The sequence below is a fragment of the Mustelus asterias genome, chromosome 11 (assembly GCF_964213995.1).
Source record: "Mustelus asterias chromosome 11, sMusAst1.hap1.1, whole genome shotgun sequence".
Taxonomy (NCBI): Eukaryota; Metazoa; Chordata; class Chondrichthyes; order Carcharhiniformes; family Triakidae; genus Mustelus; species Mustelus asterias.
This window is the reverse complement of record NC_135811.1, coordinates 87,451,323-87,471,283: the sequence shown is the minus strand read 5'-3', so window position 1 is coordinate 87,471,283 and position 19,961 is coordinate 87,451,323. Positions and strand designations below refer to the sequence as shown.

General features: G+C 43.5%; 1 protein-coding gene across 1 annotated transcript; it reads left to right on the top strand.

The window, feature by feature from the left end:
* Positions 1–12,394: 12,394 nt before the first annotated feature.
* dlx3b (distal-less homeobox 3b) lies at positions 12,395–17,657 on the top strand. Its single transcript, XM_078223900.1, has 3 exons — positions 12,395–13,190; positions 15,134–15,324; positions 16,349–17,657. The coding sequence occupies exons 1-3, from the start codon at positions 12,857–12,859 to the stop codon at positions 16,652–16,654; spliced, it is 831 nt and encodes a 276-aa protein (XP_078080026.1). The 5' UTR covers positions 12,395–12,856; the 3' UTR covers positions 16,655–17,657.
* Positions 17,658–19,961: the final 2,304 nt, after the last annotated feature.

Genomic DNA, 19,961 nt, shown 5'->3' with positions numbered 1-19,961 from the left:
CATGGTAAATTGCCCCTTAGCGTGTCAGGGGGATTAGCAGGTTCAATACATGGGGTTATACTAGGGCCTGCATGGGATTTTTGTCGGTGCAGGCTCAATGGGCCGAATGGCCTCCTTCTGCACTGTCGGGATTCTATGAGTCTGTGAAAATGGTTACCCGAAACAGAGTCATCAATATAGATGGTGACTTTTTCAGAGGCCAGTGACTGGGACATTGTAAGCCACAAAGCAAAAGCCAGATAAACATCCCTTTTGAAATAATTGCAGAGAAAGGAGACCACATGACTCGGGCGATCATCTTGAAACCTCTGTGTTCAGCTTGAGAGCTGAGGAGCTTATTTATCTCCAGTCTGAAAGGGACAACAGCAAGTCTGCCATCTGACCAAACAACTGGCAAAGAATCTCATCTCCTCATCTCCTTGGCTTTGACAAAAGGGCATCTGACCTTGAAACATCAGCTCTTTTCTCTCCTTACAGATGCTGCCAGACCTGCTGAGATTTTCCAGCCTTTTCTCTTTTGGTCTCATCTCCTCAAAGCCAATTCATCTGAAAGCATTCTAAAGGAATGTGTGCTGCTATCCTTGACCAGGAAACCACCAAAATTGAATCCACTCCATTAAGGAATCCCCCTCTGCGTATCAACTTTCTGGACTTTGGAAATTACATGAACTAATATTCATTTCTGTGGTTCTTTTACTATTGTAATCCATAATTGTGAAACTCCCTCTTTTCTATCCCCTGGTTGTTGTGTGTGTATGTGTGTACATATAAGATTGTGGCTATCTTCCCCCTCCTCCCACAGCCCATCCCGGGTTTGAATATGTGAATAAACTAACATTCTGAGTTAATCGTGAAGCAAGTTTGCTGCTCGGTACTAATAAAATAGTACCAAATTAATTGAGGGTTAGGAGAAACATGCTGTAGCCTAGTTTTAAAACAGTTCTGCCTGACTGGTACTCACTGACCAAGTCCCAGGAATAGAGAAGGGGGTGGTCCCCTGAGATCCAAATCCTCTCTTGCTGCCAAATCCCCTCTCCCATGACCCACACCACATGGCACCCAGTGCACCTGTTAGAACCATAGAACCATAGAAAATTACAGCTCAGAAACAGGCCTTTTGGCCCTTCTTGTCTGTGCCGAACCATTTTATGCCTAGTCCCACTGACCTGCACTTGGACCATATCCCTCCACACCCCTCTCATCCATGAACCCGTCCAAGTTTTTCTTAAATGTTAAAAGTGACCCCGCATTTACCACTTTATCCGGCAGCTCATTCCACACTCCCACCACTCTCTGCGTGAAGAAGCCCCCCCTAATATTCCCTTTAAACTTTTCTCCTTTCACCCTTAACCCATGCCCTCTGGTTTTTTTCTCCCCTCGCCTCAGCGGAAAAAGCCTGCTTGCATTCACTCTATCTACACCCATCAAAATCTTATACACCTCTATCAAATCTCCCCTCAATCTTCTACGCTCCAGGGAATAAAGTCCCAACCTCTTCAATCTCTCTCTGTAACTCAGCTTCTCAAGTCCCGGCAACATCCTTGTGAACCTTCTCTGCACTCTTTCAATCTTATTTACATCCTTTCTGTAACTAGGTGACCAAAACTGTACACAATGCTCCAAATTTGGCCTCAACAATGCCTTATATAACCTTACCATAACACTCCAACTTTTATACTCGATACTCCGATTTATAAAGGCCAATGTACCAAAGGCACTCTTTACGACCCTATCCACCTGTGACGACACTTTTAGGGAATTCTGTACCTGTATTCCCAGATCCCTCTGTTCAACTGCACTCTTCAGAGTCCTACCATTTACCCTGTACGTTCCCCTCCTCCTCCCCACTCCTCCCACTCTATCACTCAGTTGTGCCTGCATCCATGGTGATCCTTGGCATCGAGTGCGTGCAGTACCGGAATAACCGAGCATCTTCCCAATTAGTGTGCTGGGCAATGAAGGGCTCAGCACACCAGACGTCCACCCCACCTGTGGTCCTTGACCCCGGGGATGGTGCAGTACTGTCCAGTTAAGTGCCTGACTGACAATTAAAGTGATGGACTTTCCTGAAAGAGGCAACATGGGGCGATCACCAGCTCACCAGCCAGCAAGCAAGAACAACACTCCACCCCCCCTCCACCCCATTGTCTCCATTAAATGCCGCTCATAGTATTTTGGTACAATCCTCGTGGAGACCAATAACTTATTTTTAAAATTGCAAAATATCAGAAATGCACAGGTCAGCAGCCAAATAAGAATGATAAGTTGATCTTTGGATGGTATCATTCTCCGAATAACTCGACATTTTAAAATGTACACTTGAGACATTGGCTTAACAAAAGCAACTTTAAAATGGGTAAATAGTGACATGTACTGACAATTTGGCAAATACTACCCATTAGCAGGAAGGCATTTATTTCCATGGAATTTAATCAAACTCCTTTTGTTTCAACTAGAAGTCGATTTTGTTCGTTTTTGTGGTTTTTTTACTACTGTAATCGATAGTTATAAAACCCCATCTTTTATATCCCCTGGTTGTGTGAGTGTGTGTGTGTGTGTGTGTGTGTGTGTGTGTAATAAGGTTGTAGATGCCTCCCTCCCCCGCCCCCCCCCCTCCTCCCCCCCAGCCCGTCCCGGGTTTGAATATGTGAATGTCACTGTCTGTGTGGAGTTTGCACATTCTCCTCGTGTCTGCTTGGGTTTCCTCCGGGTGCTCCAGTTTCCTCCCACAGTCCAAAGATGTGCGGGTTAGGTTGATTGGCCAGGTTAAAAAAAAAAAAAATGCCCCTTAGAGTCCTGAGATGCGTAGGTTAGAGGGATTAGCAGGTAAAATATGTGGGGGTAGGGCCTGGGTGGGATTGTGGTCGGTGCAGACTCGATGGGCCGAATGGCCTCCTTCTGCACTGTAGGGTTTCTATGATTTCTATGATAACTAACATTCAAATACTTAGTGGTTCCTCTGCCATATTGTCAAAAGGTATAAAATGTTTAAATGAACAGAGTTAGATGAGGATTCATTGAAGAAATTATGCAGCCTCATTATGTAATGCATCTATACTTTCAGCTTTCAGAGTGAACACATTAATAAGATCAATGCATTTTGGAATAAGGCACATTATGTTGCTCTCATTGATGTTTGCATCACAGCTTCTATAAAACCTATAAACAACATGTTGCTGTTTCTTTGACCTGCCAGTGTTGGATTTGAAAGCCTCTTTGAATTAACTAAAAGGCTGAAGCACAGAAAAGAGCCTCATAGTTAAGCTTTAGAAAAAAAATCTAATGCTAGCTTGAGTAAAGAAAATAACAAGATGTATTTTACAGTATGGAACCCTGCAATCTACTGCAAAAATATAAAGACCAGATCTGAAATGGTCTCTGCAGCAGACAATATTCTCCAGTCTCCTTGTTTGCACTCACTCAACGTGGTGCCATGGGAGATCATAATCTAATCCTGGATTACACTGCTTCATCTTCCCATGTGTCTCAAAAAGGAATTATTCATGTTCTCCGTATTAGTGGGAATATTAGAATCGCCACGCTGCCTCCATTCTTGTTGGTTTACAGCATCTGTTTGGCTTTGCGGTCATCTCTGATCTAAGTCAGATGGTTGTGGGTTTATCTCTACTTGAATATTTGAATACATAACTGAGGTTTATACTCCAGGGCAACATGAGAATGTGCGGCACAATAAGAGGTGCTGTCCTTTAGGTAAAATGTCAGCCCATTACCTGACTACCTGTTCAGGTGAGCAAAAATGTTTACAAGGCATCAGTTGAACAATAGCAGAGACAGTGGCCCTGCCAATGTCGAGGCCATTGTGAACATTGCCACATAGTCATCGGGACTCGAAATGTCAGCTCTTTTCTCTCCTTACAGATGCTGCCAGACCTGCTGAGATTTTCCATCATTTTCTCTTTTGGTGACCATAGCCCAGTCCATCATGCAAACCAGCCTCCCATCCATTGATTCCTTCTAAACTTCCACTGCCTCAGAAAAGCAGAAAGCATAATCAAGGACCCCATGCACCCTGGACATACTTTCTTCCACCCTTTTCCTTTGGGAAAAAGATACAAAAGTCTGTGAGCACATACCAACCAACTCAAGAACAGCTTCTTCCCTGCTGCCATCAGACATTCGAATGGACCTACCATATATTAAGCTGATCTTTCTCTACAACCTAGCTATGACTGTAACACTATATTCTGCACCCTCTCCTTTCCTTCTCCCCTGTGTACTCTACAAACAGTACATTTTGTATGTATAGCGGACAAGAAACAATGCTTTTCACTGTATCCCTATACATGTAATAATAATAAATCAAATCAACCTAAATCAACCCCTCTACGGATGCCACCAAAACAGGTTAGCGAGTCATTCATTTCATTGGTATTCAGTGAGTCTGTGCTATGCGTAAACAGGTGGCTATCTTTATCTACAAATAATTGAAGTTGATGGTCTTAAGAAATCATAGAATCATAGAAACCCTACAGTGCAGAAGGAGGCCATTCGGCCCATCGAGTCTGCACCGACCACAATCCCACCCAGGCCCTACCCCCACATATTTTACCTGCTAATCCCTCTAACCTACGCATCTCAGGACTCTAAGGGGCAATTTTTAACCTGGCCAATCAACCTAACCCGCACATCTTTGGACTGTGGGAGGAAACCGGAGCACCCGGAGGAAACCCATGCAGACACGAGGAGAATGTGCAAACTCCACACAGACAGTGACCCGAGCATCGAACCCAGGACCCTGGAGCTGTGAAGCAGCAGTGCTAATCACTGTGCCACCGTGCCGCCCTGTTAAGATGTGAAAGCTAACACATGGCTGGAAGTTCTTTTTTTGCAAATTCATGACCTAAAATGTTTAGGTGTCAGAGTGAATAAATGTTTGACCAAGAAATAATTTTCCGAACCCCACGCAGACACCGATTAATTTGACTTACATTTATTTGCCTTCATTCACTGGGTACACTTCATTGCTGAAAAACTATTAACATTAAACAGATTGGAAAATGAAGCTTAGAAAATTCCCAAGACTGCAGATTGTCATGAAGCAAAATCAAAGAGATACAAAGAATCTGGCTAACAGTTCTGTTGCAGGTTCAGTTCTGACTAAATGGCTCATCAAAAAAATATAAAGCGAAGTTTCTTTTTTTATAAACTATTGGACAATATCAAACTGGTTCTTTCAATATGGACTTCATAGAATTATAGAATCCCTACAGTGCAGAAGGAGGCCACTAGGCCCATTGAGTCTGGACGGACTCTCCGACAGAGCATCTTACTCAGGCCCCATGCCATAACCCCACACATTTACCCTGCTAATCCCCTTAACCTACACATGTTAGGACACTCAGGGGCAACTTACAACCAATTCACCTAACCTGTACACCTTTGGACTGTGGGAGGAAACCAGTGCACCCAGAGGAAACCCATGCAGACATGGGAGAATGTATAAACTCCACAGAGAGAGTTATTCAAGGAACTGAACCCAAGTCCCTGGAGCTGTGAGGAAGCAGTGCAGTCACTGTGCCACCGTGTCGCCCAAATATCTGGCCAAGTACTGAACAGGGTGGTCTAAACCAGGCTTGTCTAAGCTGTGAGAGGAGGTTTGAAGTTAACAATTTTAGAATTAATGCCTCTTTAAATTAGTGTCTAATATGACAAGGGTGCACATTTCTAACTGCTGGGAACCAGTGGAATTTTTATCCTTTCCTCACTTGATAAATGCGTAACCAACAATTGAAAATCGGTGGGGGTGGTGGTATGGTTGCCGCCCTCCAGGTTTGACCTAGCGTCTCCAGATATTGAATGTCAATTGCTGTGTGCATGCCTGGAGAAAAATCATTGGAACATTAAAAAGATAGGATGTTATTTTGTTATTTTCTTTGAATTTCCTATCCCCAGATAAAAAAGTTTTGAAAAGGTGAAAAAAGTAGCCAAGCCTGATTCCGTTGGGAAATTAATCTTTTTGCTTTCCAATTGGTATAGGAAGGCAGTGTGCCTCAATGGTGAAAGTGTTGGCTGACTAATGCTGGAGCGTGGGAGCAAATCATGTGATGTAACCTTCAGAATACACTTAATCCGAGTTGGAAACACTGGGAAGAGGACAGCATCCTGGCCGCTCCATTAATGCTAAGGGCAGAAGATACAATTTCCAGGTGGAGCTGTCAATAGGGGTATGACATATGCCCTTTAGCGAGGGAAATTTGGTGTCCTTACCTGGTCTAGTCTTCATGTGACTCTAGATCCAATGTGGTTGACTCTTAATTGCCCTTAATAATGAGCAGTAAACATTGGCCCAGTCAGCGATGCCTACATCCCATTAACAAATCAAAAAAAAAGACATGCCTGTTCAAAATAGGGAGGAGGCTGGATGAATATGAAAATCAGGCAGGGGCCTGATTCCAATTTCAGAGTGTGTGCCAATGGGCAGAGTGTGTGCCAATCACTCTTGACCCATTTGAAGTAGGCTCTAAGGGACCTGGCCAACAAGGATTAAAAAGAGGGCAAAACCAGAAGAACCAACAGTGTTTTTCGTGGCCCTCAAAAAAGTTCTATCATGCTGCTGATCTGTTTGGGGCCCTCAGCAGAATCCATACCCCCCTCCCTCACCCAAAGGCCCCACCAGTCATTCGGGAGTCTGCCAAATTCTCAGCCTTCCACACTTGGCAAACTATTCAGGAGACTTAAGTATTCTTCGGACCAAGAGTGAAGTGGTTGCTCCATCAACTTTGCACCCATTTCAGGCCAAAATTAATGGTCAGGCCCTTTGTGTTCAAGTCCCAGCAGCAGCTGATGACTGAACATTTTGCATTAATTCATCATGTGTGACACTGCTGGAATGAAGGTGTGAATTCCCTCAGATTCATTAGATTCCTTCTGCTGACAGGGTGGCCAGGAGCCGCTTATCGAATTGCTCACCACCTCAGCTTCTACAGGTTGAACGGAGACAAGCGGTTGTGACAGGCAGATAAGGAAAAGTCAGGGCTAATTCACAACATATTTCCTGAGCGTTCAGCTTGCATTTTTGAACAGATTCAACTCTAAGTGAGTGAAATTCCACCCATCAATATTTTATCAAAACTGTTGATGTTTCAAAAGGGATTACTCACGATGTGTCCATGGCAAGTTTCATTTCAGTAAAATTACTGACAGGAGGGATTTCACTCTCAAAATGATCAGGCGAAGTAACACAAAGATGGAATTTGATCTATTAGTTTCAAAACAGCCCATGTTTAGGAAAATTGTTCGGTATAGGAATAAATCACTCACCGTGAATCTTTGATGGTTGTTATTTGGTTCAAAGATTAATTACATATCCCCCTTGGTCCTGAGTTCTGCGATGCATCCTGTTCGATCTTGATTTAACCCAATGTGACTTAAATGGTTAGCATAATATCAAAAGGGGTTAAGACTATACCGATGTTCACATTGTCTTGTGAAATGCTTTAGTTCTCTGTTTTAATAAAGGGATTAACTCATATAAAATAAGTGGGTAATGGACTGCACAGGTTCATTTTGCTTCCTTTGAAGTGAACTGGTAATCTTTTCATTAAGATAGTGGACTAAGAGATTTTATCCCAACATGTGACATGCTTACTTACCAGTATTTTTTATTTGTCTAAAGAAAGCACGGGGAGGCAATGGCCTAATGGTATTATTACTAGCCTATTAATCCAGCTAATGTTCTGGGGACCTGGGCTCAAATCCCGCTATAGCAGGTGGTGCCATTTGAATTCCATTTTAAAAATCTGGAATTAAGAATCTACAGATGACCGTGAAACCATTGGAACCATTGGAAAAACCCATCTGATTCATGAATGTCCTTTAGGGAAGGAAATCTGCCATCCTTGTCTGGTCTGGCCTAACATGTGACTCCAGAGCCACAGCAATGTGGTTGGCTCTCAACTGCCCTCTGAACAAGGGTGGCTAGGGATGGGCAATGAATGCTGGCCAGCCAGCGATGCCCATGTCCCACGAATGAATAAAAAGAAACTTGCATTTATGTTGCACTCCATCATAATCTGAGGAAAAAGTCAAAGTCCTCCAAGTTCATTGACTTACTTTTTGTGAATGTTGAATTTACTATTTTGTGCAGGCAAATACAGCAGCCAATTTTCACTCCACCGGATTCCACAAGCTTAGAAATGACCTGTTTTTTGGTAGCAATTCGGGAGAAATGTTGGTCAAGGCAACTTCCTGCTCTCTTTTCTATCATACTAAAGGGTCCTCTATGTTCACTTTACCAGTTGGGCAGAGGGTACAATGGACATGTGAGCCGAAGCTGGCATCTCTGACACTCCGGTGTTCCTTTGGTATGAGCGCATCAGCCTACATTATGTGTTCAGCTTTCAGCGATGAAATGAAACCCATCTGTGTTGCAGCAAATGCCATTAACATTCATCGAATGTTTTGGGATTGCTCTCACTAAATAATGTGTTAATGTAAAAGCCCTGAGTTTTATACTACTGTGTGTGCTTAAATGGATTTGTAATGTAAGGAGTTGTGTGTACTTTAAGTACCAGTCTCACTGGGATAGTTAGTCCTCTGGTAAGATCAAAAATGTTAAAATTAAGCTTTTAAACTTGGCTCTGTGCCAAACTTTGCTGATACTGCAGCACTGGTAAAGCCGAAGCAATGCTGGACTATATCTTTGGACAGTCTTCAACCTCTTGTCTTAAGTGCATTTTGGCTGACTTCATACCTAAATTGCACCACACTATTTATGTCAATGGGATACTCAAACTGCTTTGAATCAGCATAAAATGTTTAGTATAAGTGGCCTATAATTTTAAAATGTAGAAAACGGAACAATTTCTCTGGAGAGATTTTTTTTTCTTAAAAAGTAATGAATACGAAAAGTCTACAATTAACAACAGGGGGAAAAAAATCTCACACAAGATAAAATCCTGCAGATGCTGGAAAAGGTGAGATAATAAGAGGCTTGCAATTCTCAACCGGTCTGGCTGTACCGGTGAAATGGGAAACAGGGTGGCATGGCATGGTGGCACAGTGGTTAGCACTGCTGCCTCACAGCGCCAGAGACCCGGGTTCAATTCCTGGCATGGGTCACTGTCGGTGTGGAGTTTGCATGTTCTCCTCATGTCTGCATGGGTTTCCTCCCACAATCTGAAAGACATGCTGGTTAGGTGCATGTTCTCCCCATGTCTGCGTGGGTTTCCTCCCACAATCTGAAAGACATGCTGGTTAGGTGCATTGACCTGAACAGGCGGCGGAGTGTGGCGACTAGGGGAATTTCACAGTAATTTCATTGCAATGTTAATGTAAGCCTTACTTGTTACTAATGAATAAACTTCAAGGTTAACGTTTCAAGTCGGTGACCTTTGGCCAGAAGGAAAGACCATCGATCGGAAAAGTTAGCTTTTGTATCCCTCCCCACTTAATGCTGTCTGACAGAACAACCTGTCAAAATGTAATGTGGACCCGCCTACATGTTTCCTAGAACACCGGTAATGGGTCGGTGCCTGATATGTTGAACTGCCTCCGCCACTCACCCCCCTCCCCGCCCCTCGGATACTGGCCGGTCCACTGGACATTCCCAATTTTATTTCCTGTTTCCATGTCAACAGGTCGCAATCACTCAGTGAAACTTATATCAGCTCTGATGGCAACTGTACCTAAAACACAAAGAGAAATTGCTGGGGATATTCACCATTCCAGGTAGTACCTGTGGGGGGGGGGGGGGGGAACAGAGTTAACGGTTCAGGTTGATACCTTTCTGTTATTTTTCTCTCTCTCTCCACAATTGCTGCTAACTATTTCCGACTTCTTCTGGTTATTTTTCTTAATTTCAAATTTACAAGACAATTTGCTTCTGAAGGAAGGTCAGATTGCTTTTGGAAGTGTGAAGAGGTCTCTCGCGCAACACTTAACAATGGAAACCTTAACAATCCTATTTCGAGTAATCTCCTTTCTTTCCGAATGTAATACAGATTCATGAAAGTTGGTCCTAATTATCCATTTTGGCATCTCGATGAGCATGCAACACCCTAACAGTTAACAAAAGAAGAAAGTGCTGGAAAATCTCAGCAGGTCTGACAGCATCGGTGGAGAGGGAATAGAGCCAACGAGTCTGGATGACCCTTCGTCAGAGCTGCCAGCTCTATTTTCTATTTTTGTTTCAGATTCCAGTACCCGCAGTGTCTCTTGCCTTTATCCAAACCGTTGAGTTCTCAAACCTTGTTGACATTATAAATCAAAGTCTATCCTTGCGAATATAGTTCAATTCTGGGCGTGACCCTCAAAAAACACAATCACCTCTTGTCTCGTGCCCATGTACCGACATGTAACAGGCGCCCACGTTCTTAAAAATGTACCAAACGCGTGTACATGACATGTCTGACTGGTTTCAGCTTAGAAAGAACCTTGTCCTCTTGCCCTGATAACAGTAGCTTCAGCTGCCCCCTGTAGGGGCATTTGCGGGATAAACTGGGATATTTTAAACCTCCCCTCCGCATCTCACTGAACTTCATGTTACATTAAAAAACAGACAAAAGGCCACCAACTTTTTCCAGTTTCAACCAAGTTTAAAAAGTGGTCCATTGAAATATCGTTAAGATACTTACGGCACCGTGTCTGCTGGATAATAACGTACCGTCGGTGGCAAGTTTGTTGGCAATGAACCTTTCCTTCAGAAAGATTATTAATAAACTAGGATAAACTTCACAAATTATGGGCTGGCCGAGTCTCTACGGAAGAAGCACTAGGTGGCACCATTGCACATCGAATAATGTTTACTGATTGAAAATGAGTGTTTCTCCACTCAATCTCCTACTATCAGAAATGTCCTTATACATTTCATCATTTGAAATATGATCAGCTAACTCACACGTGCAACAATAAAATAAGCTGGTAAATTATCTCTGTGCCGGGGCACCTTCAGGCGATAGTATTAAAATAATGCACGTTCTTCGGGAACTTCGTGATCCGAAACCATATTAACTAACTTTTTGTTGCGGTGTTTTCTAACTAATGTGTTAATTCATCGCAGCGTGGTCCATAGAGAACACCAAGTCCGTTCAGTTTACCTTGAATTTAATTATATATATATTATAGATCTCGGCACAGGGTTACAGATGAGAAATAGTTCGGGGGTTTAAGTACAGCTAACTTCGCAAAGCCACATAACGGGTGCAGAGGACTTTGGACGCGAGGAGTTGTACTCTTTATTTCCCTAACCCTCTCATCCCTCCACTGTCTTGAATAGAAAGCCCAGAAGATTAAGTGCAGTATCACAGAGTGATGGTAAACATGCCTCCTCCTGACCGTATTTAACAGGAGCAGGGTTGCTATGCAGTGTAAAGTAAGATCTATGTGAAGGGTGTCAAATAAAAAGGGTATGAAATCATTTGGAGAACCTATGTTAAAATAAAGGCTATCGGATAGGTTGAGCCAGCTACATTGCTAAAAAAAAGGGATGGGGCTCTTGATTTGAACATTCGGTAGTTTGGGAAAATAAAACTCGTATGAGTTTTATACTTTTTTTGTCGACTCTTATAAACAAGGGCTTTTTTTTCTCGACGGGAGTCGAATTGATTCAGCTCACAGCTGGATTGCTGGATCAGGTAAACAGCGAGTCATCTTGAACCGCCGCCCCATCCCCATGGGCGCCACTCGGTGCTGTCACAGCGCCGGGGCTGAGTACGGTGGAGAGCACCATTTGGCCGGCGGGCGAGTTACCTGTGAGTCACACACACACACATACACATAACTTTACTTATCCACGCTTTCCAGCCTGTTCGGGCTCACTGTGGAAAGGGTGTTTTGCAAAAGAAAAAAATAGGTGGAGACACCATTATGTGCGTGTTTGTCTCTCTTACGGCGTCTGAAACCATGGGAAAACTTGCAGCACAGGTTAGACCACACCTAACTCCCTGAAACCAAAACACTTGGGTTGTATTTGCTGGAGGTGGCTTTGCAGTGGCTTCAAATAACCCCAATATATCTTAGCAATATTACATTGAATAATAATTCATTTATATAGAAGCTTTAAAAAATGATCTATGAATTATACACTAAATGGCTGAGACATTTATATGACAATGATGGATGAATTGTATCAATTAAAAACAGCATTCAGTCCCAGGGCCGATTTCGACTCGATAATAAAAATAACGTGAAGTTCCAGTTATTTCCAAACATTAGAATGTTTCTTCGATGGATCCCAATCAAGTGTGTGTTCCAAACACGAATAATCAGGCCATCACTCGTAACATTTAAGTATATATTTCTTTTGGTAGTATTTATTTTTGGAAAACATGATTTGGTGTGGAGGAAGAAAAGCCCCCACCCCACCCGCCCCGCCCATGTAGGTACCACCCTGTTTTTTAAAAAAAAAATAAATTAAACTGGAGTTTTCAAACCTGGGGAGGGGGAGAAACACAAGTCGGAACTTGTTGCGAATTCTGCTGAAGTTCCTTAAGCACCCCCCCCCCCTCCCAAAACTTAGAAAAAGGAATGTTTGGAGTGAGGATCTACACACAAGAACAGGCAGACACTTTTAATAGCTGAGAAAGAGTGATAATAGACTTGGCTCCACAAATATGAGCGTGGGAAGTCTTGAAAACTTGGACTGGTTCTCTGGGCGACATCTCTGCAACCAATAGGCTTCCTGTATCCACCCTTCTGTTCCATATAATTAGGGGCTTAACCACGCCGGGCTTGTTAGGTTACAGCAGTTTGCTTTGAGTTGCAGTTGCTGTCAGGATCTCGTCTCTCAGGCGCGCAATGATGTGTGCATAACTCTGTGCTTCTGTGTTTGAAAGATTAAATCGTTCTTTTTTTGTTGTTGTTGTTGCTGTCGTTGGTAAAGAAAAAGTCCGGGACAATGAGTGGAACTTACGAGAAAAAGCTACCCGCTCTCCTCACCGACATTCAGGGCTCCATGGGATGTCACGCTGCAAAGGATTCCCCTACTCTGCCAGAATCGACGGCTACAGATATTGGGTACTACAACCCCCAGTCCTGCCACCCGCAGCACGATTATTATCCGACTTCAGCCTATTCTCAGCCCGTGAACCACTACCCCTATCATCAGTTTAACCTGAACAATATCCCGGGCCCTGCCTCCTATTCGCAGAAGGCCGAATATGCTTACAGCAACTCGTACCGTCAGTATGGGCATTTCAACCGGGATCCTCAAATGTCAGCGGCCGAGAGAGGTAAGGAAGGGGCTCTTGACGCTGTCTGAAAGGCGGGGACAATTTGAAAGGTATCCCGGCGGAGTGCTCAGAAGTGCCAACTGCACGATCAATGCAAGATTGGAGAAGGAGAGAGTTTTGAGATGTGAGAGGGGGAGGGTTTGCCGCTTGTGTGAGTGCCGGAGGGAGTTTGCAATGTAGTCTTTGTATCTCCCCTGCCTTCATAGCCTTCTTAAAGCGACGGCTCAGGGGCTAGATGATTTGACATAGCTGAGAGGCTGCACACAGATTCATGTGTCAGAATGGGGTGTTTGGGTAAAAGCAAATTACTGTGGATGCTGGAATCTGAAACCAAAAGAGAAAATGCTGGAAAATCTCAGCAGGTCTGGCAGCATCTGTAAGGAGAGAAAAGAGCTGATGTTTCGAGTCCAGGTGACCCTTTGTCAAAGCTGATAAAAGCTTGGCCAGTTTGACTTTACCAACCAATGTGCTGCCAAACAAGGCAAGGTGACACCCAAAACTCACCCACAGCGCCTCCGGCATTTTGCTTGTGGGGGGGGGGGGGGTGGAGGCGGGGGGGGGGTGGGGGGGACACTGCATTGCCATTTTAATTTACCACTTGAGGTAACCAAAGCGTTTTGGGGTGAAGAATAAGAATCGTTAACAAAAAAGTTGCGTTTGACAAAATCAAACAAGAAATGACACAGAGAACCAGTTGATGCAAAACCAGCTGCAGTACAGCTAAAACCTGAAACCACCTGTGAAAGGGAAACTCATAATGTATATTTAACAGGGGCTGTGTTCTTTTTTTAATGTGGAGATGCCGGCGTTGGACTGGGGTGAACACAGTAAGAGTTTTGACAACACCAGGTTAAAGTCCAACAGGTTTATTTGGTAGCAAATACCATTAGCTTTCGGAGCGCTGCTCCTTCTTTTTTTAAATCACTTGGAAATTGATGGAAATTAGGGCCAATGCAAGCTATCAATCTCTAAGGGAGTTAAGACTATTACGGCCAAAGCAGACAGTTCACTGAAGGTTACTTTTCATTTGTTTTTTTCTCAATGATACAAGTTACTGGAAGCACGTTGTACTAATGTGTATAGGAATGAGGCGGACATACTAATGGAGACATTTGAACCCAACAGGGGCTCTGAGGCCAGAAACTGAGTGGTGGTTAGAGGAGGAGTGGGGGGCGGGGGGGGGGGGGGGGGGATGGTGGAGGAGGGTTCGAGTTAGGGGTTAGGACCGCAAACTGGTTTCAGCAATTGATGGGGAACGAGCTTGCTTTTTGCTTCAGGCCCGTCACTAACTTGCCGGCTTGTGGGAGTGTCGATGCATTTGTGGACATGGGGTGGGGGGTGGGGGTGGGGGGTAGTAGTTGAGTGTTCATCCCCAGCACTTCTTCCTGCTGTAGGGACGAACCCAGGTTGGAGTGTGAAACTGGTCAGACCATTCTGTAATGTTATGCCGAAGCTCAGCTTCCTGGTTGGGGCATTGTGCAATTGTCACTGCGCGGGCTTCTTTTAATCCTTCGTTGGCACACACGACCCAGAAAAAAATACCTATAAAATCATTCAGAGCCAAGATGATACAGTGCGTGGAAGAGGCGAAAAGGGATTTCCAAAATTCAGATGAGATTGTATCCTGTGTTGATAATCAACAATACGAATGATTAACAGTTCCCTCTCACTTTTTTGTAAATTGTATTAGGAAATAAATCATTGGCTCACAGAATGTCAAATATACAAACTTGAGAAGGCACTTTCCTTTGTATCAGTCGAATATTAATGTTGCATTCTCATACCCTGCAGGATTGATGTACATTGGTATATTCTGCATTCATCATTTAATTGAAGTGTAATGGAGACATTTTTCTGCTTATAATTGCTGTGATTTGTGTGTGTGTGAAGTCTATTCCTAGACTGTGTTTCATTTGATTTTTATTTTGTGTGTGTTGCTTAAGTTTCAGTGAAAGAAGAACCGGAGCCCGAGGTGCGAATTGTCAACGGCAAACCCAAAAAGATTCGCAAACCCAGAACTATCTACTCCAGCTTCCAGCTGGCCGCTCTGCAGAAACGCTTCCAGAAGGCTCAGTATCTGGCGTTACCTGAGCGCGCAGAACTGGCGGCTTCCCTGGGACTTACGCAAACACAGGTACACTCCTTCGTAGTATCGGTGCACCCACACTTGCCTTCACATCTCACCATGTAGCCTTGGGCTAAGGCTTGCCATGGGAGGGTGCGATAAGTCGCTATAGTGATTTAAGCTCCACGCCCGCCTTACTGCTGAGACAGGCCATTCCTCTTTTATCTCTCTACACTGGCTGAAAAACATGTTTTGGTGATAATGCGGCATTTTGAATGCAAGCTTTCTCTCCATATTTGTTTCTACGAACATTTCTCACAATCCCGATGACCATACTTAGATGACCCAGTGATACCTTGTTCTGGAGAATCCAGACTGCAGCTCAAACAATCAGTCACAGATTTTTTTATGTAACTTTACGTGTTTTATCCCGGTCATGATGTGTGTTGCCTTTTCACCGATTATTATCCTGCCAGCAGAAAAGTTAAAAAGGTGAAATCCTGTCAGTGAAAAGCATGGGAGGCTAATTCATGATCAGATGTACACAGAACTGTTTTAAAAAAGCATTAGTATTGAATAAATCAATAAGGAAGAGGGATTTAGCAAGCATCTGCTGACACCAACGCGCAGGAAAGGAGATATCGAGACAATAGGCGTGAACATATTACAACCAGAAATATCACAAAGATCTCAGCAATATGTTGTCCACTTTTTTTTGCCTCGGTGTGTGTGTATGGGACAGTGGGAGCGGCGGGGTGGGGGAGATTGGATTAATACTCAAAACAGAAGATGATCCAGGGAGTGAAAGAACATCCAGTTCAATTTTAAGTACTTTAAAAGATTACAGGGATTAAATAGAAAGTACTAAAGATTGACCACTGAAATAGTAGACGTTTCTTTTAGACGTCCCTGCACCATACAAGGACAGCAGTAACATTGTTCCCACAGTGATAGGTGCATTTATACATTTCAGAGAGGGGTGATTTTTTTTTTAATGGTACCTTTTGCTAAATGTTTGCATGCTTCCTTTATCACGTTTTCACTACTTGGCAATGAAGTCTTACTCATCGGCTTTTTCCCCCCACCTGCTCAGGTGAAAATCTGGTTTCAGAACAGAAGATCCAAGTTTAAGAAGCTATACAAGAACGGAGAGCTGACCATGGAACACAGTCCCAACAACAGCGACTCGATGGCGTGCAATTCGCCCCCTTCTCCAGCCGTCTGGGAGAGCCACAGTTCAACCAGGAACCCCCTCCAACATCAAACCCCGCATAACTCCTCTCAGAGCTACCTGGAGGACTTCAATCACTGGTATCCACCCCACCCCTCGGGCTCCCACTTAACAGCAACAAACTCACTGCACCAGCCACCACCTCAGAGTACTGGCGCAGTCTATTAACTCTTTAATTTTTACTTCAGGACTTTCAAACTTGATCTCTTCGCTGTTTCGGGAAACGACGACAACAACGACTTGCATCTATATAGCTCCTTTTTAAAGTGGGTGGGGGGGAGGGGGGCAGTAACCCAAAGCTCTTCACAGCGGTGTAAAAAAACCATAAATAAATTAATGAATAAAACTCTTCACCCACGCTGCAGAAGAGACTGGGTAGAATACGAAATAAAATCGCCTGGAAAAGAATCAGCATTCCCCCCATCACGCCCCCTCCCCATCCTTTTCTGTTGTAAAAACACAGCAGTTTTGTACATAATACCAAAAACTGTATAAATGAGGAACAAAATTGGGATATTTTGTAACTCTGTTCAGTTGTTAGACCTCCACTGCACGTTGAACCGCTATAACTTTCTTCCCAACTTCAGTGACAAGCGACCTTCTGCATCTGTGCGCCTGTTTTGTTATATTATTTAAGTTTTTTTTGATCTATTGGAGTGGTTAAATTATTACTGCCTGTATATTATTAGAGTGTAGCGGCCAGTTTGTTTGATGTAGCGGACAATAGTGTATCCATTGAACTATGTCCGATGCAATATGGTTAAAAAGTGCAGTATCCACTGTAAAAAAATAGGAATTCAGTTTGCAATCGACAATGCGATGGAACACAAACTGTCTCGACAAATAGCAGGAACTCTATTTATGATGCTCTTGTCAGGGTATCTTTTTTTCTAACAAAAAAAGTGTATATAAAATTTTACACGTCAATTGTAAAATATTAATTAAGAAAAAAATCCTTGCGGGTAATTTTTAAGAATATATGTAACACTGGGAGGAATTCCTCAAGTACATCAAAATGTCATTGCAATGATTTGGTTTGTAAAGAACATCCAAAGAAGTACCAACATCTGTTGTAACTCACCTTCTGTTTTGTAACGAATCTTTTAAATGCTTGTTTGACGATGTTCTTGAGTATAATGTTAATAAAAAAAGGTCATCATCCCACTACTTGAAATCTGTTTAACAAGATGGCTTATTCGGGGCTAGACTCTTTATTCTTTGGACACTAATGTTCTTGAGACTAATCTATAAAAATCACGATAAGACAATCAGACACTAATATTTCCACGAGACTTTGCATTTTAATCAGCGTGCAGCTTGGACATTTATTTCCCATTCCCACACTGTGAAAGTCAAGCATGATGGCGACCCAGTGGAACACTGGGCATTTCACTGCGATTGAAGGGATTCCGTAGAGAGATGTAGGAGGGGGGAGTTCACCGATACACATTTCCTCAGAAAGGGTTGGGTGAAATGCCGGAATAGGGCGAAATATTAAAACACAAATAAGAACTCCACACAAGGGCAGCGTGTGGACAGTAAATAGTTAAGCATACACCCATCTCCTGCTATTAAAGGCAGTTTGGTTTGAGGGCTGCGTGCAAAAGCTCTGTAGGCGACAGCCAGGCAGACATTCTGGAGACACTGAGTTGCGTGGAGCAGGATTTTATTAGGCACGACTGCCAGAAAAAAACTGCTCCATCGCCTGGGGTTAATATCGTGCTAAAGCTCACATACCAGCAAGTGCATCAAAGCTGTTGCAATTGCCAGGCTGACTGCAACAAGAGCTGCCTCGATTAACCCTGTTCTTACCGAACTCAACTCCTCCCGACTCCAGTACAGCCCGGCATGTACAATGTGAAGGACCTGTACACCGGGTGGGGGAGTGTGAATGGGGGGGGGGGGGGGGGAGGGAGGTGGGGGAGGGGGGGCGGGGGTATAGGTTTGGAAGCAAGTTTGGAAAGGAAAAGATTTCCCATTGATAAACGTTACTAGTCCATTCCTCCCTCTGTCCTGTCCAGTCTACTGCCACAAACTAACATTCATTTTGGAAATTAGATTTCTGTAGCCTCGGGTTATAACTTAAAGCGGGCGCAGCCAACTAGTTCATCGGTTGAGGTGTGAATCCATGTGGATCTTACGGCCCCAACGGTCGCAACTGATAACAAATGCGTTTTTCTCCTAAATATTCTTAATGCTTACGGTTCGACGTCGATGGGGAAAGCAGAGAATGTGAATAATTGTACACGCGGGGAAATGAATGGCATTGCTTTCAATGCCAGTAGGGTACATCTTTTTAACACGTTATAATATTGCGGATTTATTTCTTATGCAAGCTTTGGACAATGCATTATCAACAGATCTGTGGGTGGTTCATTTTACACAATTCTGGATATAGTTGCACTGATTTGCACACCTATGTATAAAGGTGGACAGTTAGTCTCCTCAATGTTCTTAACGTGGGCACCCGTACCGTTTGTTCAAACATACAAGCGCCCCAGTGCCTAACTGCACATTGGGAGTAAACCCGTGCCATTTGCCACAACACTGAGTCAGGGTTATTTTTCTCCACTTGTGTACATAATGGCGCGAGCAATAAATAAGGCTGAGTAACAGGCATTAGGAAATATCTTAGGTAGTAATTAAAATGACATGACGAAATCCGAAAAGTGGTCTCTGCATTGCCATTGAGGGGAACGCCTGTGTCATGTTGCAAAATATACGCCGTGGTGATCAGTCGCTAAAACTCAAAGCCCGCGATTAAAGACAGGGGAAGAACATTGCAGAATTTAGCAGATTGCGAGGAGGCAAGCGCGTTAAACACCGATATCCCTGTCATTGGGACCGTGGTTGTTAATCGATGGCTACGCTCGCTGTAATGACCATTTCAATAACTACAACAATTGCGCCAACTCTTGAAACATCACCAGTCCGGGGGTGGCGGGGGGTGGGGAGATCAGACCACTGTTTAACCTCCGTTTCAATTGGTAATGACACTTGTAAAAATCAGGTGGAACAGGGGATTTTCCAAGGGCAAAAAAGAATGACATTTTACCGGGGGGACCATATGAAAGGATAGCGCTTGTAGAGGTCACTGTATACTAATACATGTGACAATAATAAATCAAATCAAAATCAAAGTCAAATGCTTCCAAAGCCAGCTACAGGCTGCAGCAATGCAATGATCATTTTCCAATCATCCGTGGGAACTATACAGACATATTGGTTGAAAACATTATCAATTATCGCAGATCATATCACAGATTGTCACAATATCCCAATAACTACATTGCGGACTCGGCGATGAATCATGTATACACACCTTTCCCGTGTGCACACAATTTTCCAGCAAGGTACACGGGACACGCTTTAGAAGTGTTCGAATAAATGGTCATTCGGCATTATATCAATGAACAATTGCGCCACTTGCATTGATTGTAAATATGTATGGGTAAATGTGTGCAACTTGCAGGTA